General features: G+C 50.9%; 1 protein-coding gene across 7 annotated transcripts in view; it reads right to left on the minus strand.

Annotated features, from left to right (window-relative positions):
- CUX2 (cut like homeobox 2) overlaps positions 1 to 22,654 on the minus strand; it is a 117,893-nt gene that overhangs the window by 64,612 nt on the left and 30,627 nt on the right. The window contains exon 1 of one of the 7 annotated variants that reach the window (XM_077309360.1): positions 20,544 to 20,625. The exons of the other annotated variants lie outside the window; for them this stretch is intronic. Within the exon in view, the coding sequence (XP_077165475.1) occupies positions 20,544 to 20,573 (30 nt within the window). The 5' untranslated portion in view covers positions 20,574 to 20,625. Of the gene's footprint in view, positions 1 to 20,543; positions 20,626 to 22,654 lie in introns of those variants that run through there. 7 annotated transcript variants of the gene reach the window in all.

Genomic DNA, 22,654 nt, shown 5'->3' on the forward strand with positions numbered 1-22,654 from the left:
TATAACCCTCGCGGCTGCTTTAAAAATAAAATCCCATCAAACCGCCTGGGAAACGTCGGGAGAAATCTCAGACGAGGATCCCGACTATCCGTTCAGACAACCAATTTACCTCAACCGCGGTGCCATTCTGGCAGGAGGGAAGGGGCTGGCTGGACTCAAAATGGTTGTGAAAACTGGCCCTAATACGAGGCACCACAAAGAGATGGATGAAAGTTTCCATTCCATGCGGGTCCCCCGAGGCCTCTGCTGGAAGGAACCTGTTTTACATGCTGTATGGACAGAGCGCACTTGCGTGGCAGGGAATTGATGGGGATGGGCATGGAAAGTGGCAGAATTCCTTCTCGGGCTCGGAGGAGGTGAAGTTCCCGGTGTCGCAAATGAAAAACGCTCTGCCTCATTCACAATGAAAGATTCTTTGTGCCGAAAATTGCAACCTCACCGAGGCAGGCAAATAGCTACCGATCCCCTGGCTGTGGGCACTGCTTGCTGCCCCTTTCCCCCCATGCCCCTTAGCAGGCCAGAGTGGCTACCCAGAGGTCCTCCTAACTGCTCTGTTCATTTTTTTAATTTTTCAGAGGCTGCAAACATTGTCCCCAGGCCGGCCACCTGCTCCTCAGCCACTGACTGAATCATAGAATCTTAGAGTTGGAAGGGGCCATACAGGCCATCTAGTCCAACCCCCTGCACTATGCAGGATCAGCCCTAAGCATCCTAAAGACTGCCACAGAGGCCGAGCCAAAGGCCTCAGTTTGTAAAGTCACCTCAGTGCAAGGATCCTTCCCCACACAGTTTCCAACTGGCTGGCTTTGACCCTGGCTTTGATGGGATGAGACCCTCACTAAACAGTTTCCTCCGATTCAGGATCCTCGCCTGACAGCGAGAGGGGGACTCTGCACCCGGCTTGTGGCCAGCATTCGACGCTAGGTGGGGCAACCAGATTTCCAGGTGGGGTTTCAAAAGACAGGAATGATGGGGCGGGGGGGGGGAGTGATTTCCCCATGACCAACAGGAATTTGTGGAGTTCAGTAAAGATTGAATAAGAACAGCTATGCCCCCCTTCACTTCATTGATTCACATTTGTTATTTTTAACACAGAAGGTTCCCCCTCTATGACAATAATTAATCCTTACATTTTAATAACTTACACCTCCCCCATACACACATGCACACGCACACACACACACAGAGTACCTTGCTGTCTTTCTTCTTTTTACAGGAGCCATTTAAACATGTGCCAGTGCTGGTCACTGGATCTTGGTGCTTATGGGAGGTAGAGTTGCAGAGGCCATCCCACAGGCACAGGGCTCTCAGGCCATTAAAGCCTTCGCAATATCAATAGCACCAAAGCAATGCTTTCATCATATTACTGTTTGTCCTGTTTTGACATGTGTCTGTCCTAGCAGTTTCAGGTCTACCCCATTCAGATTGATCGGGGAACTCATGCTTAAAATCCGGGGCCAATTACCCAGCCAGCAGAATAACCAGGCAGTGGCTGGTGCCCAACAAGACAGCCAAGAAAGAGAGGGAGACCGTGTGCGCCCACTTCCTGGGAGAACTTCTGCCACCTGTACCACCCATCCAACCCATCTTTACTGTCACCTGTATGGCTACGGTCCGTGGACGCCTCCCTGAGAGCCAGAGGCCTGCAAAAATCCCAAATTTGCTCCGCCGGTGCTGTATATCACTTTGAGATATAAACCATATTAGCCGAAAGAACTGAATTATATTGCATTCATGATGCAATTAAACACTTCACTAGGGATCAATGTAAAACCGATGAGGCCTGAAAGCGCTGCATATGGCTGAGAACATTATAAAACATTACCTTCACTCAAATCCTTTTCAGTAGCAATTTAAATCTTCTTACAGTTACCGCTGCCAATGGTAAACCATCTACTGATTCATAACAGCGCAGGGGAACGGGCGAATTTAAAAAAAAAAGAATTTATTCAACTACTAAATTACCCATGAAACCGGAATAGCTGACAGTAGTAATCTGAATTATTATTGGGCCCGGCCAGTCGTCTGCATTAGCCAATTTAAAACCACGGCTCGTGGGTAGAAGCCAGTTAATACAGGCAGGGTGTTAAATGACGGCCACCGTTCTTCATTTTATTGCTGCTTATGTTTAAAAGGTCAAGAGATAAAAATTACAGATGACTGCAAACACAGGAAGAGTGTTTATCTTTTTCTCCTCTGGCTCCTCTGCTCCCTCCTCCCTCGCAAAATCTCCTCCTTCGGTCAACCATAAACTACCGCTGGGGGGGGGGGATTAAGAGATAATCACCTATGACTCTTGGGGGAAAACTTAAAAAAAAAACTCTAGAGTTGGCTTTAAAGAAATCCCCAAACTGAACTAAATAACCATTTTTCGCCTTGCCTCTCCAAGAATTTCCGTGCGCAGTGAGCTACCCAAGTTGGCCGATCTGCCTTTTGGAGCAGGTGAGAACTTTGGGCAACGGAGAATGACTTTTGGACTTTATTCGGTGGAATTTGGCTAGATCCCAGAATTCCATCAGTCTCTCACCTGGCACAATCGGTAGGGATTTCTGGGGGCTTCGTAATGTTCTGGTGCTTCTCCACAGGGCGTTTTGAGGGTCGAGGCAAAAATAGGAAGAGGAGCATGCGCAGAGGTGCCCCAATAGGGTGGCCAGCTCTGGGTTGCGAAATACCTGGAGACTCTGGAGGTGGAGCCAGGAGTGGGCGGGATTTGGGGGCAAAGAGGGACTCCAGTGGAACAAAATGGTATGGAGGCCATCCTCCGAGGCAGCCATTTTTCCCAAGGGAAATTGATCTCTGTCACCAGGAGATGAGCTGTAATTCCAGAGGATCCCCAGGGCCCACCTGAAGGCTGCATCCCTAACTTTCAACGGGTTGCTTGTGGCAAGTCAGAACAGGCTCCAGCAACCAAGTAGGGAACCTCTGCTGAAAACTACTGATTCTTTAGATCAGGGGTAGTCAACCTGTGGTCCTCCAGATGTCCATGGACTACAATTCCCATGAGCCCCTGCCAGCAGGGGCTCATGGGAATTGTAGTCCATGAACATCTGGAGGACCACAGGTTGACTACCTCTGCTTTAGATGGCATGTGGCCAGATGCAAGCAGGCAGGCCAGTAGAGAGCGGGGTGGGCAGAGAAAGAGAGGGGGCCAGGAACATGGCGGCTATTAAAAACACAGTGGCACATGGAACAGGCAGCTCAGGAGATCACAGTTGCAGCTGAAGCACCATCGAAAGCCAGAAGTACCAGAAGCCTGGCAACTGGGCTTTGATCTCTGGGCTTTAGGTGGCCCGATGTCTTTCTGGACAGCCTGAAGCAAGTTCAGCAAAACGGCTGCTAGAGATTCACCACCAGTTCAGACCAGACCCTGGCATGCATCAAAGTTAGAGATTTCTGCTCCAATATTTTACTTTTGCTTACACTGACTCCCGTACCCATTCATCCTGGGCAGAGCATTCCATTTGGGGTTCTTTGCAATTCCCTAGAAGTTTCACCATCCTGAATAATTCATTTCCACGGGGAGTCATGTCTGGCTGCAGCAGAACAACTTGAAGTGAATCCAGGAACACCTGAGAGACCAACAAGATTCCTGGACCAGGGATCAGGAGGATAGAGCTGTGGCCCTTGAAAGCTTGGACCCTGGAAATCCTGTTGGTCTTTAAGGTGCAACTGGACCCAAATCTGAAGGGTTTTGTCAGCCCCAAACTTTGTGCTCAGATTAATGACTGGAGCCATTTTTTAGCCTTGAAATACCCGCCAGTTCACGTCTCTTTTGCAAAATCCTTTGCTTTGGTCCTGCTTTCTCGTTTACTGTACCACGGTGGGCACCACTGATCAACTTCTCCAAGAGGACATCCAGGAAGGAAAAAGAACATTGAGGACCAGGAATATATCCGAGGCAGATTTAAGTGAAATGTCCACACAATTCATGAACTGCAGCTTTTGAGAGAGAGAGAGAGAGAGAGAGAGAGAGAGAGAGAGAGAGAGAGAGAGAGAGAGAACGAAACAAAGAAAGAAAGAAAGAACCCACCACTGTCACTTGAAAAACAAGACGATATCCTAGAATAACAGGTGAAAGTCGTAGGCACAATTGTATCACCATAAATAAACACAGCAAAAGCAGCGGGGAGCCTCGTCACATTAATATAATGAGGAACGCACAATAAACCGACAGTCAATCAAGGCTCCATAAATCTGTGGGTTTTATGAAGCTGTCCAGGGCGGCTGGCGTTTCCCCTCCCCATTCAGAGAGACAACAGAGATTCATTTGTTCCAGCAGAAGCTCAGCCAAGTATATATTTCCGGTTGTGGTAAGAAGGACCTGCTAAGATAATTCAGAACCAGCACCCCACCTGCCCTTTGGCGGGGCTATACGAAGCTGCAGCATACCAACTGGCTTTGCCTTACGTATCACAGATGGCAACAGCAGGAAGCAAGCACTTCTTGATACTAGAGAGCTGATAAGGTATAGTGCAGAGGTGGCCAGACTGTAGCTCTCCAGATGTCCGTGGACTACAATTCCCATGAGCCCCTGCCAGCACCGTAAAGGCCAACCATGTTTCATTCTGGGCAGGAGCTTTGTTGTGATCAAGGTGCCTCAATATACCTTTTTGCTTTGCTGGCGCATCCAAAATTTTGGTTATGGTTCTCGCAGGCTAATATCCCTCATGTTAAAAACGGCAGCCGGTAACCGGATGCCACTCAGAAAACCAGATAGGGTCACTCACTCTGCTCCCCCCTGGGCATTCCACACCTCTGAAGCTGTATCTGGCATCTGCAAATAGCAGTAAATCAATAAATTCCAGAGGGGCAGCCCTGTCCACTTGTGCCAGCCAAATCATATAGGAAGTCCTTCAGCATCCCAAGGAATGAGAAATCTATTTCAACATGTCCTGTTGGAAACTGCTTTTTAATGTCAATAGTAATCTGGAGGAAAAGCCATGACTAAAGGGAGGACCAAGCCCAATGAAGGTAGGTTGAAGGACTTGGGAATGTTCAGCCTGGAGAAAAGGAGGTTGAGAGGGGACATGATAGCCCTCTTTAAGTATTTGAAAGGTTGTCACTTGGAGGAGGGCAGGATGCTGTTCCCATTGGCTGCAGAGTAATGGGTTTAAACTTCAAGTACACCGATATTGGCTAGATATCAGGAAAAAATGTTCACAGTCAGAATAGTTCAGCAGTGGAATAGGCTGCCTTAGGAGGTGGTGAGCTCCCCCTCACTGGCAGTCTTCAAGCAAAGGTTGGATGCACACTTTTCTTGGATGCTTTAGGATGCTTTGGGCTGATCCTGCGTTGAGCAGGGGGTTGGACTAGATGGCCTGTATGGCCCCTTCCAACTCTATGATTCTATGATTCTAAGGTGCCCCCAGGGACAGTTGGGGTAGTCTCACCACAGCAGACCAAGGAGGAGCTTCTTCGGGGCTTTGACAAGAAGGGATGTAGTCAATGGGACATGGGACCACCAGCAGATCCCCACACTTAAGAACTTCAGGCCTGCTGGTCTCACAGAGCTGCCGCCAAAACCCACAGAAGGCTTCAAATAAGCCTTCCGCCCAGGTTGCCTGCATGGCTTCTCAGTCCATGTTGCCTCATCAATAAAGGGTGACAGGATCCGCTGGGTTTCCAAGAAGAAAAGAACTAAGCTGAGGCCGAGGGAGAGAAAGGGAGCGCGAGAAAGAGAAGCATTGTCTCTTTAACTGAACATAACAGTGTATCATCTTTTCTCTTCCCATTCTGGGTTTTATTAGCAAAGCAGCCCAATGTTTATACTGGTGGGTATTACATTTGCCACAACAATTACAGTATGACAAATGGCCCATCAGTGCAATCCATCAAGGGCGGCCCGACAGGAATCCGTTAGACGGGCCTGCCATTAATTCCAAGGCTCCGCTCTCAGGGGTCCCATACCTCAGTTTCCATGACAACGCAGGAGACGCGGCGCAAAAATGGCATCCCGCCATGAAAGATGGGCACCTTATTGGCACCAATGGAATTTAACCTTTTGACACCTGCACATTCGTTTGCAGCAAGGAAGAAATTATAGGTTCCGGGGCTATAAATATGCAACGGGGTGGTCCCTCTCGCAGGTCTCTGGTCCTCGGGACCCGCTCAGGAGCTAAGGCCAAACGCTTTTAAATAGCTGTTGTGGGAGGTGAGGGGGGGGGGGGAGACACAACCGGATACCGAGGAGCAGGCCTTGAGAATCTGGTAAAAGCTGCCCCCACTTTTCGAAAGCCAGGAGTTCAAGTTCAACCCCAGAATCTCTGTGTACCTCACTGACCCAGGGCGGGGAATGCGTCTGCCAGGATGGCACGTAGGATCCCCGGCACCTCTGTTCACGAGATGTTACGTGGGACCCTTCTCCGCCTGGGACCTCAAGAGTCACCGGCCATCTGAGGAGATCAAATTGCGCAAAAGCTCAAATGGTCGCCGCTCTTTCAAAGGACACCCATTGGTACCCTAGATCAGTGGTCCCCAACCTTTTTATCACCGGGGCAACGCTTGACAATTTTACTGAGGCCCGGGGGGGGGGTAGTCTTTTGCCGAGGGATGTCGCCGCTGCCTGAGCCCCTGCTCCACTTGCTTTCCCACCGGCGCTGCTGGGGGGCGCTGCCAGCAGCAGCTACTCATTGCCACGCCGAGGGGGAGGCCCAGCCATGGCGGCCGCCGGAGAGCACCAAAGGTGAGCCGGCGGCAGAGTGGCAGCGCAGCCCGAGGCAGCAGCCAGGGAGGAGTCGCGGCCCGGTACTGACTGATCTACGGACCGGTACCGGTTGCCGGACCGGGGGTTGGGGACCACTGCCCTAAATAATCAGAGAACTATTGTGATGCATCCTTCTGGGAACTCATTTTTAATATTTTAAATATTAATAATAATCTGGAAGAACAGCCGTGCCTGAAGCAAAAGGGGCGGATGGTGCCTAAGGAGCCAGCGAAAGGCAAAGGAGTCTGCTGCGGTTATCCCGAGTGTGGGAGGCAGCCTTCGAAATGGAGACATGCTCCGTGAAACTGACAGTTTGAACACAAAATGGGCTCCCCCCCCCCGCTTCTGACAAATCAGCCTGGCCCCAATCCAAAAATGGAAACAGACAGAGACAGTGCTGCCTCACCTGTTTTATTAAGCCATTACCAGAATCATTTTATTCCCATTTATAATGTTCAATACATGCTCCGAAGCCTTTTCTAATGTAGTAATTAGATGGAACACTAGATAGATGGATTAAATTGGAAGAGTGTTTTATGCCAATTGCACGGCCTTTTCAGGTTTGATTTAAACCCCAAAAGGTGCCTTTTAATTTTTTTAGCACCATTCAGAATGAATAAGCACCCCCCTCGATATTTTATTCACCCCTTTTTAGAAATCAGGTTGTCACTTAGCAGAATTAAAGGAATCTTTCCCAGTGGAGTTTGTGTTAAAAAATATAAGCTGTTGAGTCAAAAGCATCACAGCTTTGATTCCCACCCATCCCGCACTTGTGTTGTGATCTTCTTCTAAATTAAAATAGGAAACATCTAGAAAGTCTAGCTTTTAAAGCGCATAACGGTAGAAGCTCCCATTCTCAAAGGAGTCCACCCTTTGTACCTCAGCACGAGTTACTGATAGGAAGCAAACAGAACTGTGACTCAGGCAGAGATACAACATGAGCACTATGTACTCTGTTTCAAAGCATGTCTTTCTTGTGGTAAATTACACAACGTTTAAGACAATGCAACTGAACATGAGTCATCCAACAAAGTATGTGCTTCATGGCTGATCTAGACGCTCCTCCACGGAGGACATGTAATCCTGAAGTGCCTCCGTACCAAAATAATACAGACCTCTACCCCGCCATTCTCACCTGATGTTCCCAAAGCAGCACTGGCCCAAGCAGGCCTGCAAAGGGTGGAAGCGATCCTCACCTGCAGAAACTCACTGGGAGGAGATAACTCCAGAGAGGTTCGTTATGCAGACCTCTTCATGGTGGTGAGCCAAAGTGTTCCCTAAAGAAAGCGCCATGGGCCCAGGGAATAACTGGGATCCGTTAGAGAACGAAGGCGGCAACCCCTAAAACAGGAGGGTGTCCCCCCCCCCTTCGTAAAGCAGATGCCGGGATTCCCTAAATCTTCGGCAAAGCAGTTCTAACCATTTACTGGCGGGACATTAAACATTACGGGCAGCGACTGTATCAAATTACACTATGAAAGATTAAGTTTAGTGGGAAAATGAATTTTGTAAAAAGCTGTTAAATTAAAACCCAACCAGAATAAAATTAGAGGCTTCGAAACCAAAATGGCTTTTTAATATTTTCTCTGCACACAGGCAGGGAGGGGGCGGGGGGGAGGGAAATAAGAGCCCCCGTCAACATCTTTTCCACCAACCTGACAAAATAGCAATTTGGATCGGGACTTAAATGGAACCAGACAACCCAAACTCATTACCGGCACCAGCGGCCTAAAAGAGCTGTAGAACACACACGCGCACACACCCCCCCCCTAAAATCAAAGCCGCCTTCAGACAACTGCATAGCTGGCTAATTGGGAACTGGAGTTGGGTAGCAACATGGTATTAAAGGGTTGCCAACTCCTGGATGGAAGATAGCTGGAAATTGGGGATGGGGCCTGAGGTGGTCAGGGCCCTGAGTGGGGTGTCATGCCAGAGTCCATTTTCCAAAGCAGCCACTTCCTCCAGGGGCACCGGTCTCTGCTGCTCAGTGGTAATCCCAGGAGAACTCCAGCTACCACCTGGAGGTTGGCGACCCTAATTATCAGAGCCTGGACCAGTTGAGCAGCAAGGCAGGAGCTATAAGTAAAATTGGAAACTCCTGTGAGATCGGTGGGGCTGAGAGAGCCCTGACAGGACTGCTCTGTGGGAACACAACTATCAGGACTGTGACTGGCCCAAGGTCACCCAGCTGGCTGCATGTGGAGAAGGAGGAGGAGAAGAGGGGAATCAAACCCAGCCTGCCAGATTAGAAGCTGCCGCTGTTAACCATGACGTCACGCTGGCCAAAAGAAGAGCCGTTTTTTTTTGTACCTTGCTTTTACTGCCTCTCAAGGTGGCTAACAAGCCCCTTTCCCTTCCTCTCCCAGCAGACACCCTTGTGAGGTAGGTGGGGCTGAGGGAGCACTGAGAGAACTGCTCTGTGAGAAAAGCTCTGCGATAACTGTGACTGGCCCAAGCGCACGCTCCTGGCTACATGTGGAGGAGGAGGAGTGGGAGACTCAAACCCAGTTCTCCAGAGGAGAGCCCACCACTCTTGATCCCTGCACCATGCTCTCGCTCTCCCCAATGCTCCCCCAGGAAGATTACTCAGGTCCTTTTTTATGGGCACAAACATTTCTCCCACAAACATCCCCTAAAGCAGTCCGGCGGAGCCCCTTCAGCCCAGCCCGGCCCCCCCACCGTTCAACCCCATCGATATGTGCGGCACCGTGCCGTGATAAATGTGAGGGCACAGGACAAAGCCCAGGGCCCTCTCTGCAGGCATCCATCACGCTCAATGGCTCCAAGTCCAAGCCAGTTTTAAATTACTGCCTAGCCGCATTTAGACATGTTGCAGGAGGATCTTGCTGGTGTCCTCCCCCCTCCACGATGCCCCATGCGCCTCGATAGATTGTGGGACTGGCTGAACATGGCAGGAATTCCTGTTTCTCTCATTCAGATGATATCGTCTGGCCTACGGTGGGGCATTTGAGGGCAGCCCCATCACGGCCAGGAGGACCCTGATTTCAGTGCGATTCTTTTGTAAAGCATGTATGGAGATATTGGCTTTGGCCCTGCCTCCCGTGGCAGCCATTGTGGGTTTGGCTCCACCTCCTGTGGCAGCCATTTTGGGGTGGCATTCACCATCCCCTCTCAAGGTCCCAAAGGCATCACAGAGCTGAAGACCCCTCCCTCCCAGCAACAGCTTCATTCTGTGGGGTGGATCAAACAGCGCAGGACCTTCCCACCTACAGATAGGGTTGCCAATCTCCAGGTCAGGCCTGGAGATCACCCACAATTACAACAGATCTCAAATTACAGAGATCAGTTCCCCTAGACAAAATGGCTGCTTTGGTAGGTGGACTTTGGGGTCTTGTGTCCTCTTGAGGCCCTTCCCCTAACCCCACCTTCCCCCAGACTCCACCTCTCCGACCTCTTGGTATTTTCCCACCCAGCACCGTCAAGCCTACCTGGACCCCACGAGCACCCCTTCTTGATTCACCCACCCGAGAGGCCAAGAAAAAAAGAAAGAAAAACCCTCCAAAAAATGCACCCAGCACATAATATGAAGCCCCCACTTCCAGGACCAAGAAGGCAAAGAATGCCCTTCTGGGGGGGGGGTGATTAAAACTATAAGCCTTCCATGTTCAACATGGAAGGGATCCCTTTACATGGAAAGGGGGGCCGCAGGGCCGCAAGGGACCCTCCACCCTTGTCGGGCCTTCTGCTCCTATCAAATAACGGCAAGAGCCCAGTCCTCTGCCTAACTTTTCAAATGGCCTTTTATCTGCAGATATTATTTATTGCTCCATTCAACTGGCAGCTCCCTGCCTGGAGATTCTCCCCCCCCCCCACACCCACCCTTGTTTCTTTTTCAGAGGATCGCAGACGAAGGGGCTAGCCTCCCCGACGCCAATGGAATCGTCTTCTTTCAACAACATTAATTATCTCTGGCTTTCCATAACAAGGGGGGGAGAACATTGTGACCCCTCGGCTCGCCAGCCGTTGCCAGAGCCCGGAGCAGAGAAGTCCTTTTATCTTTGCATCAGGGAAAGGGGGAGCCTTTGATCTGCCTCTTTCTCCCCCTCCCCCTCCCCAGTCCCACCCCCCTAAAAAAAACCCTTTTCTATCAGGGTTTATCAAATAATTTGTTCAGAAAAGAAGTCAGAGCCAGCTTAGAGGGGATGGGCAGGAGGAGGTCCGATTGCGCCTTGGGAGGGAGCTGTCCTGCTCTTACTCCTGGGCCGGCCTCCCCACTTCTCTTGCTTCCAGGGAGGGGACTGAAACCAGAGCCTCTCGGCTGGGACTTCAGATAGCAGAGTTCGGTGCCTGCCAAGAGATGGTTACGATTCTGCAGAGGCGGCTCAACCAGGGGCAGGACTTGGCACAAGATCTTCCGTGGTTGAGCCACCTCTACAGAATCTCGTGGGACCCGATCCCACAAACAGGAAAACACCAAAGACGGGGGCTGTATGTCCGCCCCCCTTCAGCCACCAGAACGGATTCCCAGTGGCACCTGGATATTTTGTTTTGCACCCTTCCTCCGTTATTTATTCCATATGTTGAACCTTTCCTCCACTATTAAAATTCTCACAGTTGCTGTAAAGCTCCTGCAGCTAATGGTATTCTCACAGGCCCCGATCCGATTCCCTTTTCCCGCTTGATAAATGTCTTCCGAAAAAATGAAAATGGCTTAGCACATCTTTGGCGCGAGCCACCCGGAAGAACAGTGCTTTGGGGGAAATTAGAAAAGCGGAGGAGAATTCAAGTTTGGAAAAGAGATTTCTTAAATTTTAAAGAAGAATAGAATCTGAGTCCAGTGGTAGCTTCTCATGCAAACGCGCACAAACTTATACCCTTGGTTGGTTTTAAAGGTGCTCCAGGACTCAAACTCTGTTCTGTTGTTTCAAGCCAACATGGCCACCCACCTGAATCAGTAAAGTTTAAGTTAAGGTGTAGAATTCAACTCAGCCGGGGCTCTCATAAGCTCTCAGGAATTCCTAATCCTTTTTCTAAATGCTAAATTTAGAACTGGGACCACAGGGCACAGACTTACAAGAACGTAGGACTTCCACTTTGTTTTCTAGCTACGTAGATGCTAGAACAAGCCCACCTGGGGGCTGTGCTGACCTCCCCCCCCCCCCCGTCTGCAGCACCTTTGAACAAATCCGCCCGGGGCCCTGGGGAAAGGGGGACCGAGGCGCTGTTCAATTCCTTTCCAGTTTCTTTTAAGCAGGGCCCTAACTGCCATCAGGCTGGCTGGATTAAGGCGTAGTCAAAAGGGGGGATCCTTTGCATCACTACTTGGGAGTTTTCCCCAGGAGGGGCGCTGAAAAGGCACCACAGTGAGTTTGCCCTTGCTTGGAACAGGCTTCCCAAAAACACACTATAGCAGAACAGTCGTGCAGGTTATGGGATGCTGTAATACCCACAATGGGACCTACCAAACGGCAGAGACCACATTCTCAGGAAGAGGATATTGCAGTGGCAATAGGGAGACAATGAGAAGAGAGGGGCTGAGAAGGCCATTTGGCCTTCTTCCAAAAGACCTGATTTGGCACAAAGTGCTGGGGGTGAGCATCTCTGGCAGCCACAACAGGTGCCAGCAACTGGCCATGCCCGACTCTTTTGAGAACAGAACTGCAAAGGGGTTCGGCAGCAAACAGCTCTTCCGTGTCACTGCTCTCAAAGGGCAGAAAGCCAATTTGGGCCCCAGGAAACATGTCCCGGCATCTGCACTAGATTCCCCCCCCCAGGCAGCTCAGTCCAACGTACCCGGACTGCAAAACCATGACAGGCAGAGGCCTCCTTGCTCTGCTCCCCAGCTCCAGAAGCATGAAAACCTGTGCTGGTTCTGAAATGCGGTGCGGTCTCCTTCAGAACAAAGGTCGCCTCACGCCCAAAACCGGCAAGGGGTCATCACCGTCCTGTTTTGATTTAATTGGCAAAAGAGCTAGAGCTTTTGGCCTAATCCCTGAGCTCTGGGGATGGGCAGGGCAGAAATTCGCATATAAAAATGCCATCATCGCATCTAATAAATAAAAAAAAAATTGACTAAGTTCATAGCTATTTGAGATGATGAATGCTTGCAGATATATAACCACTGTTCAGGCAAGTACTACATTACGTGTAAATCAATACCATAAAGAACAATTTGCTAAAAATATCAACACCCTGTTTACTTTCAGGCTGCATTAATAACATTTGGAGCCTCGCATGCCTGTAACTAAGAATCCGTCGTCCGTCCCCACGGCCCCAGGAAGGCCAGAGGTCCCCCCAATCCCCACTCGGCCATGGAAGTGGCCGGCTGACCTTGGACCGGCTGCACACTCTCCGCCTCACCTGCCTCACAGGATTGTGGTGACGATAAATGGGCGGGAGAGTAACGGAGGCGGATTTGGGTCCCTGCTGGGGAGGAAGGCGGGCACAATTTAGCTTGCCAACTCTGGGCTGGAAAATACTTGGGAGACTGGGGGGTGGAGCCTGAGGAGGGTAGAATTTTGGGTGGGGAGGGTGAGGTTGATTCCTCCCTCCTCCACATGCAGCCAGATGGGAGACCTTGGACTATTCACATTCTACATATTGAACAGCCAAAAAGCTAAAGAGAGAATCACCTGACTTGGTGCTACAAGAAATGAAGGAGTAACCTGAACCCACCGGAGGCTGCCTGCTGCCTCTCTGCATGATCTGCATCATTGCTATGCCTCCTTCCAGCCCACGTATGCTGGGGATGATTAACTGGGTTGAGTTTCTGCCTAAGACTGGATTGGATTCTTCCATTTCCCCTGATTTAGAAAAATCACCGGCCGTGGAAGAGTTGCATCTCTGAATGAGTCACTGCTCTGTGTTTGCCTCTCTCCAGACAGATGGCAGGCTGCAAAGAGAGCACGTCTGCCCAGATTTAACACAGTAAGGATCGCCTCCACTACTGGAAGGGAGCTATGTGTTATGCATTAAAAGGCCCCTTCCTCTTGACTCACCTAGAGACAGGGATGCCAGCCTCCTGGTGGGACCTGGGGATTCCCTGGAATTACAGCTCATCTCCAGACAAGACAGATTAGCTCCCCCAGAGAAAATGGATGCTTTGGAGGAAGAACTCTCTGCCATTCTACCCCACTGAGGTCCCCGTCCTCCCCTATAGGAGTTTCCAGGCTGGATCCGACAACCTTACCCGCCCCATCCCCCTGGACTTGGCAGCCCCACCTGGAAACCAGGTGCTGACTTTTCAAAGAGATATCTCCAGTTGTAACTACATAACTCAAAATAAAAAGACGAAGCTGGAACACGGAGCAATTAAAGCAGGAAGCATTGATTTCTGCACAGCACAGGCCTGCCTCATTAATTCCAGATGCGCCTGCAACCCGGTCCTTCTTTGCAACAGGAGGCAAAACGGGAGGATATCAAAGCCCGGAATTTCTCTGCACAGCCACCTTTTGTGGCCACGAAGCAGGTTCAGAAACAGATCTCTCCACAGCAGCATCCTGCCAGGGTCCCCCCACCCCAGTAGCCAATCAGAAGCCGCGTTGGACAAAAGCTCACTTAATCCTGCCTACTTTCTAAAAACATTTGGCAGGCAAAGGTAATTCCATATTAAGGAACTACATTTCGTTTTGTTTGTTGATATGCCATTAACTTGAAACCCGCAGTTTCCAAGTGTTTTTGAAAGTACTGTTGGTATATCAAAATCTGATAAAATTTCCAAGGTGGTGATTAGAAAAAAAAAAATCACTGCAAAACAACAAGCAAGCAGTGAAATATAACTTGGCATCTCAAACAAAGAAGCAACTCACTTTTAAGCTAAAACCAAAGCAGCTGCATTAAGGAGCAAAAGACTGGAGTTAAAATCGCAACTTAAATAAACAAACAAACAAACAAACAAACAAATAAAATTGAAAAACCTGAGTAAGACCAGCTTAGTGAACTGGCAATATTACTTTTTAAAACCCCTTCTGATAGACTAAAAAATACTCCCCAATTATCTGAGGAACTATTTTTAAAAAATATTTAATGTAAGTACTTCTAAAAACACCAGCTGGCCTAGGAAAGGCACTGCTCCATTTCTCTCACAAGGGAAAGGACACCTCTCCTAAGAATTTGGCTACTGCACCAAGCACATTTCCTTTACAAACCAACAAAATAAAAATTCAGGTGGGTTGCCGGGTTGGTTTGAAGCAGCAGGACAAAGTTTGAGTCCCGGGGAATCTTTAAGACCCACAAACTTTGGTGTCCATGTCCAGTGGCCAGTGCCCGCTGGGCACATGAAATCTCAGACCCAGAATTAAGCTTTGCTGGTTTTAAAGGTGCCACTGGATTGAAACAAAACACTATTTCCTCCCTCTGCCCTTGGAAGCATTCTTCCTACCAATAAACGTCTTCAAACTGATTTTGAATTCATGCCTTCCAAAGCAAAACAAACAAAAAAAACCCACGCCTACAATTCTACGCTCACTTTCCTGGGAACAAACTTTACTGACCAGCTTCAAATGAGTAGTTAGTCTGACGAAGAGTGCGTGCCCTCGAAAGCTCACGCCTTGAATAAATCTTGTTTGGTCTTAAAGGTGCTATGGGACTCTGATTGTACTGACCAGCATGAGACTTACTTCTGAGTAAACGTGCCTGGGTTTGTAAACACACACACTCTCTCTTTTTGCTACTCTGGACAACAGCCTCAAATGAAACATGAAACCACAGTGGTGCCTTTGCTGCGTACCGATCCGGGTCACCACTCTGAAAGCCCCCCGAAGTTTACACCAGGGGTAGTCAAACTGCGGCCCTCCAGATGTCCATGGACTACAATTCCCAGGAGCCCCTGCCAGCATCGCTGGCAGGGGCTCCTGGGAATTGTAGTCCATGGACATCTGGAGGGCCGCAGTTTGACTACCCCTGGTTTACACCCTGTGTACTTCTGGCTTCCCATCCCAACCTTCCGTTGGCAGGAGCTAAAGAGCTCCGGTCCGCTGTGCTTCCTTCCCTGTCCGCCGCCTGATAACCAAGGAGCCCTCGTGCTTCAGATGAAGGGCTCCTTTGTCGGGCGCTTCCCCCGCTCAGATAGAGGGGCTGACAGAGGGGCGACCAGCATTTTACAGGAAATCCAGCATCAGCTTTTCGCCAGGCAGTTCAGGTTCCCCGGGTCACTCCTCGCTTTTCACAGCTATCGCGATGAAGAGAACAAAGATCATTTCATGCGCTAAGGCCCATGGAGTTTCAATTGTCAATTCAGAATTCTCACTGTTTTAATGAATGCCAAATCAGGGTGTGTCCCCCCCCCCAAAAAAAAGTCTCCAACAGGAGCCACAGACTGGCGGGGGGTGGTGGGGGGGGGGAGAAGAGCCCAGTCCCAGTTTTCAACGAAGGTTAATAAACAGCCACGCACTAAGTCTCTTCTGATTAGCCGTGGTGAAAGACGCTGTTGCACTATGCACCACAAAACCATTATGGGATCGAGCGCAACCCATAAAAATGTAATGCAAGTTTTTCATCTTGGGTATCCGCACTGATGCTCAAAAACTAGTTTGTGTTCTTTAACAACACACACACATGCACACACACACACAAAAAATATCTCTGATCAGCTCGTTTCCACTGGCCTTGTTGCAGGGTGAGGATTTTACTTTTGTATCAAGAACTGTATGACAGAAGTCTCAAATGAGGAATCCACAAATTGGGCATTGACTTTCTAGTCAGTGCGCCCCCAGGCCTGCTGGTCAGCAGAGGGAACCGTAGGCAGTTGCCAACTGGAACACACACAACCAAATCCTCCTGGTTTCAGCAGTCGGGTGAGCTAAGAAGGCTATTATTTCATTTACTATCTGGCCTGCCTGTTGTGTGGCCAGGAGATCCAAGAATTGCCTGGCAGCCAAGCGAGAGACATTCGGAGGTGGTTTGCCATTTTCTGCCTCTGCAGCATGACCCCCCCCCCCCTAGTGTTCCCTGGAAGAACCACCACCCAACCCCTGGAGGTCTCCCATCCAAACACTAACCAAGATCAGCCCTGCTCGGCTTCAGAGATCAGCCTCCCTGGTTAACCAGGTGAGGATGGCCACTGGCTAATCCACCACGTGCACACCACAACCATGGGGAAGCTCCCACAGGTGCTCTTGACGGGCACATTCATCCTGATCCCTGCCCACCTTGGCCCCAAGGGACTGCCCCGTTCCCGGTTAGCCAAATCCAAGCCAGGTTCCTAAAGCTCAGCTTTACGCACGAGCAAATCACCAGCAGCAGCAACCTGAGCGACAAATGGTTATTGGGAGCCTCGCCAGAAACTGCCCTGGCCTGGATAGCTCAGAAGCTAAGCAGGGGCAGCCTGGGCTCACGTTGAGACTGGAGCCCCCCCAGGACGTCCTGGGTGGCTATGCAGAGGCAGATGAGGCCAACCCACCTCTGCATGGCTCTTGCGGAAACCCCCCCTGGCAGCCTTCCTCAAATGCCCCTCGGGGATGTCAGCAGGCACAAGGCCAAGCCTGCTTTTGCAGTCGTGAGAGCTAGAAACTTCTAAGGGTTTTATTTTTTGAAAGTCACGAACACTCTGCACCTTGTGCTGTGTTTCCTGTGCTTCTGGGGAACTCCGGGGTGCACAAGGCCTGGCTGTGTGAGAGTTAGGTGCTTTTGAGCAAGGCAACATTCGCACACAGGCCCAGGAGTGCCTTTAAAAAGCAGCGCTTATAAACAAAACAAAACGCATATCTATGCTGTTTGCTTTCCCCGTGCCTAGAAGTTTACAAAACCATCCCACAAGCGTAGACTGTGCAATTGCTCTGTGGCCCCTGCCTCATCCAGGAAAGGAGCTCCCGGGGGCTGCAGCTCTCCTGCAGCTTTCCCAGGCAAAGACCACCATGTCGGGGATATCGTCTGGGTTGGGAGTGGGAGAGAGCCGATAAAGCCTCCGCATCTGGTGCCAGGAGATTAAGGCCGGCATCAGACCCCCTCCTCTCTCGCCCGCCAAGAGGACAGACAGGGATTTAGTAGATTGCATTTCCACGTCCCCTTAAACTGCAATGCTGCGGTCAAATGCGGGGCTTTCGCTGGGACGTCCATTAGCGCACGGGCCCCGCCACCTCACCCCCCACCCGATGCACCACCTCTAGCCCCTGCAGACCTTCCAGGGCAAAGCCCCCTGCAGAGATATATCCCGGGGGCCCACCCTTTCGCCAGCCGGCTCAGAAGAGCCCGCTGGGATTCTGGTTTTGTGATCTGCCGCGTTCTCAGCACCTGGCACTTGAAGAAGAGGAGTTGGTTTTTATACCCCACTTTTCACTGCTGGAAGGAGTCTCAAAGCGGCTTATAATCTCGAAGGCCCTAGGCGGGGCTCACCATAAGTCAGCCCTTTCCACCCTCCAGCGCATTTCAGAGTCATCTGATGCGCTCCTGAAAGAAGCACCGCCCGACACCGAGGGTTATCCATGGGGATGACAACGGCACAGTCCAGTGCAATGGAGGAAGAGACAGACGCCTTTCATGAAGACCCACATCTCAAAGCAGGATGGGCCAGGCGGCAAGCAAAGGGGGGCAGGTCGTCCCTGCCAGAATCTCAGCTGGCAAAAGCTTTGCTGGGAAACCGTCTGCCTCCTCCTCCTCCTCCTCCTCTTCCTCCTCCTCTTCCTCTTCCTCCTCCTCCTCTTCCTCCTCCTCCTCCTCCTCCTCCTCCTCCTCCTCCTCTTCCTCCTCCTCCTCCTCCTCCTCCTCTTCCTCCTCCTCCTCCTCTTCCTCCTCCTCCTCCTCCTCCCCATTGCCGGAGGGAGCAGTGGGGCTTTATTTCTTTAGCATGTGGGGGAGCACCCATCGCTTTTTGCGCTGGAGGGTTAACTTCCTGGAGACAGAAAGAGCCGTGTTTATTTATTTTAACTATTTGAATAATATTTCCAGCCGGCGACAGTGATGTTTTGAGGAGCGGATCAGTAACGAAAGGCGCTCCGGATCAGCCGGCTGCCAGGCCCCCTCCCTTCTGATGTTGACTGATGACCCCCCATGGCAGGCTTGTCAAAAGATGACTGACAGCTGTCAGTAGTCATTAGGCAGTACAATTAAAAGGGCTTACAAAGTCGATCTCAGGGCCCGAGGAGCAACACCGGCTGGGCTGTCTGCGGGACACAGCCGGGCGCCACCCGAGGCGGGAAAGGGAGGACTGGAACTCGGAGGCAGAGACCAAAGAAAAGGAGGTCCAATTCTCCCAAGGGGGAATCCTAAAGGGCTGCAAAAATCTGCTGGCTGCTTTGAATCCTGGACCGCTAGCAGCGCCCAAGTCCGGGGCATCTAGGCCAATAAGCAGAGAGGTCATTTCAGTAAGCTGATCTGCTAACAAGCAAAGAATCGAACTCACGGCTGGGGAGGTGGGAGCGCATCCCCCCCCCCCCGTCCTTTGTGCCCCATTTCTAAAGAGAGAAACAGAAGCACGCTTGTGTTCCGGGCAAAGGATTAGAATAAAAAGGACCCTTATCACTGGCCGATTGGTGCAATGTTTGTGCAAGCCCACGGTGCCTTGCAGTGTCAGGATCACCTTGCCGGGAGCCAACAAAGCGAGATGAAAAGACCACGTTGCCCCGTCCTTGGCTCTCTCCACAGCTCTAGCAACCGGCTGCTTCCTGCGAAACAGGCTGGCCCTCCACCAGAGTTTGGCTCCCGCAAAGCACGAAACGCATCTCTAGGCAGCGGGAGTTAACACAGAGACCGAGTCAGAAAGGCTTTCTCCGGCTCCTGTTACGCAAACAGAGACAGCCAAGGACCTTCTGCTTGCAAAGCTTTCTCCTCCCCGCACTTCTGCCCCACTCTTCAAAGCCATGCCCGTTTTGCCATTTGTTCTTTGATTGCTTTGGTTTCTGCCCATCTAACTGATTATCCCAGGTGCCGCTGGTGTGAATTACAGCAGTAAGGGGTCAGTTGGCTGGTGGGGGAATTTCCTTGACCCATCATGTTCTCTATGTTCACTATCTCTATTGTGGACCTGGAGGTGGTTGTGTCTCTCTAGCTAACTGAAGGATGGCCTCCTGAAATATTCTTGCCAAAATGGACTGGCGGGGGGGACTTGGGGGTTAAGGCAGAACAATGGATAGAGGAAATTTAGTCTTAGCAAAGCCTCCAGGAAGCTAGCATCAATAAAGGGCCTTTCCTACAAACTGAGTTTTCTTATTGAAAGCAATTGGCTAAAACCTCACAAGTTGGAGGTCCTAAAGTCAACTCTACTTTTGGACCAACCCTCACACAGATGTGGTACCAATCCCGCAGGAGACACATCTCCGTCTCTCCCTACGCTTGCCTGCTTGCAAACTGCAGGTGAGTCAAGAAGGGGGGGACATCATCACCTTCCCCCTTGTGAAAACCAGTATGGTTGAAGCGTTGGACTTGGATCAAGGAGACCCAAATTCAAATCCCCCTTCACGATGCTGGGTGACCTGGAGGCCAATCACACAGTCTCAGCCATACCTACAAGCCAATGTGGTGCTGAAGTTAAGAACAGCAGACTCTAAGCTGGAGAAACGGTCCAATTCACCACTCTACAATCACAGCCTCACCTCCCTCACAGGGTATCTATAGTGGGGAGAGGAATGGAAGCCACATGGAGACTTCTTAAGGTAGAGAAAAGTGGGGTGCAATGACCAGCTCTTCTTCTACAGTTCTCTCAGAGCTCTCTCAGTCCCTGTTGTGGGGAAAGAAGAGAAGGTGATTGTAAGCCCCTCTGAGACTACTTAAGGCAGAGAAAAGCAGAGTCTAAAAACCTTCTTCCACCTCACACGGGGGAGAAAGTGGGTTGTAAAAAACCAATAATAATCTGAGCCGTGGGGAAAGGCAGATGGCCCCCATCCTTAGCTCTGCCTTCATGCAAACTCTCTCCAACACCAGATTCCGCAGGTAGGAAGACTCTTACCGGAAGCCCCCCGCAGTCTTCGTCTGCCATCCCTCTTTCCTCCTTCCGCCAGTCCCCGGGAATGCAATCTGTGTGGACAGAACTGCTCCTGGAGGGCAGCAAGCAGTACTCTCAGATTCCCAGGACTCAGTCGCTTTTTGGCCCCAAACGTTCTCCTCTGTTTGCAGCTATTGATTCTTCCGTGTGTTCTTTGGAATCACAGCCCGTTCTTTGGTGTTCTCCAGCACCCACCCCTCCACCACCATCTTTGCACACTTCCCAAGGTCCCTGCTAGGATCTGTTGCTAAAAGACCAACAACAGGCAGGCAGGCTGGCCATTCTCCATTCTACAGCTTGATAAGGAGGGAAGGCTGCATGGTATAGCCCCATCTTGTCAGATTTCCGAACCTAAGCAGAGTTGATACTTGGAAGGGGGGCCACCAAGAAAGACTCTGCAGAGGAACCCCATGGCCAGCCACCTCTGCCTTTTGCTTGCCTTGAAACCCCCTTGCCGGGGTCACCATAATTCAGCTTTGACGACAACAATTTACACACACAGAGACCAATATTTGATGGCGAGAGAAGGTGTGGTATAGCCTGACCCTGTTAAGCAAGGTTGGTCCTTGGAGGAGAGACCATCAAGGAAGACTCTGCGGAGGAAGGCCATTGGAAACCTCCTCTGCTTCTCACTTGCCTTGAAAGCCCCTTGCCGGGGTCACCATAAGTTGGACGCTAAGCCGGGTTGGTACATCACATAAGGCCAAGAGGTACAGAATCCTCCATTCCTACTCCAGGTCGAGGAAGGGAGCTTGTACTCTTGACAGCTGCTACCCTGACAATTTTGTTGGTCTCTAACTCAATTTTAATCTAACTGTTCTCCTTCTCCAGATGCCAGATCTGGAATTCCTTTCATTTCCCCAAACTAGCTGAGGCTTTGGCTGAAGACACAGAGGAAGCAATGGGCAGCCCCCTGCCTTCCCCACCAGCCCCCTGGAGTGCAAAAAGCCCTTTGCGGGCAGCCTTCTTCTCAGCAGCTGGAGGACACCCCCCCCCCCATGAAACCCAACTTGGCTGTGTATCTTGAAGCAAACTCCCAAAGCCCCCCTGAACGGGTCATGGGACACCGAGGGACAAATTCCCCTGCAGCCAGAATCCGCAGGAGACTCTGTTCTGCTTATCATTGGGGTTTAATCCACCCCAGACATTTTTTAAACCTCGGATTGGTGGGGGCCGCCCCAGTCCCTATCGGTTATCCAAGGGCCCAGCAACCCAGAAATAAGAAAAGGTGAACTGATGACTATTTCTCACGCCATGTCTCCGGTCGGAGGCGCCTGCAAGCTCTCCGCCTCTCTTTGCAGAATTCCTCCACTTTCCCTCCCTGCCCCCCTGTGGGCTGCTGGGGGGGCCAGCTCTGCCCTATGACATGGCGGCAAGTAGCAGCTCTCGGTCCAAGTCGGTTCAAGTCAATAAACCTACGGATGCTCCACGCCACGTCCTGCCCCCTCCACAACCAGATTGCTTATGCAGAAGCAGCTTTCAAACAGGCATGCCGCCTGAGCTCCAAAACTATGCTAAGAAGGCTAGACTCTGGACCCTTAATTCAATATCCGATAAGGAAATGAACGTCAATCCAGCAATCTTAGAATTTTGTTTTAAAAGCAGGTTTCTAGCTCTCATGGCCAGGGGCAGGACAGCATGGCCTCCACATCGATCCCCCAGGAATTACAGCTCCTCTCCAGACTACAGAGATCACTTCCCCTGGAGAAAACGGATGCTTAGCAGGGTGGGCTCTCTGGCACCTTGTGGCAACCTTACCCCCCATCTCTCCCCCCCCAGGGCCCAGGGGGACCGGCTATTCCTCCCCCTCTGTAAAATTAGGAGAGACAGAATAAATCACGCAAAACATTTTCTTGATGCAGGATTCAGGATTCTTGGACTGGGAGAGGGAGAGGAGACCCTCGGGAGGGGGGTTGCCTGAATGCAAAGAACGCATGCAGCGTGCTTCTGACATGGCCAGAGACTCCGTTCAGGCCCAGCCAGCTGCAGCTGTTCCAATGGGGGTGGGGCGCGGCTGTGTGTCACAAGGTGAGCAAGCGAGACGTCACCCGGGGCCTTCCGCATTTCCCAGGATT

Source organism: Paroedura picta, chromosome 13 (assembly GCF_049243985.1).
Source record: "Paroedura picta isolate Pp20150507F chromosome 13, Ppicta_v3.0, whole genome shotgun sequence".
In the NCBI taxonomy this organism is placed as follows: domain Eukaryota; kingdom Metazoa; phylum Chordata; class Lepidosauria; order Squamata; family Gekkonidae; genus Paroedura; species Paroedura picta.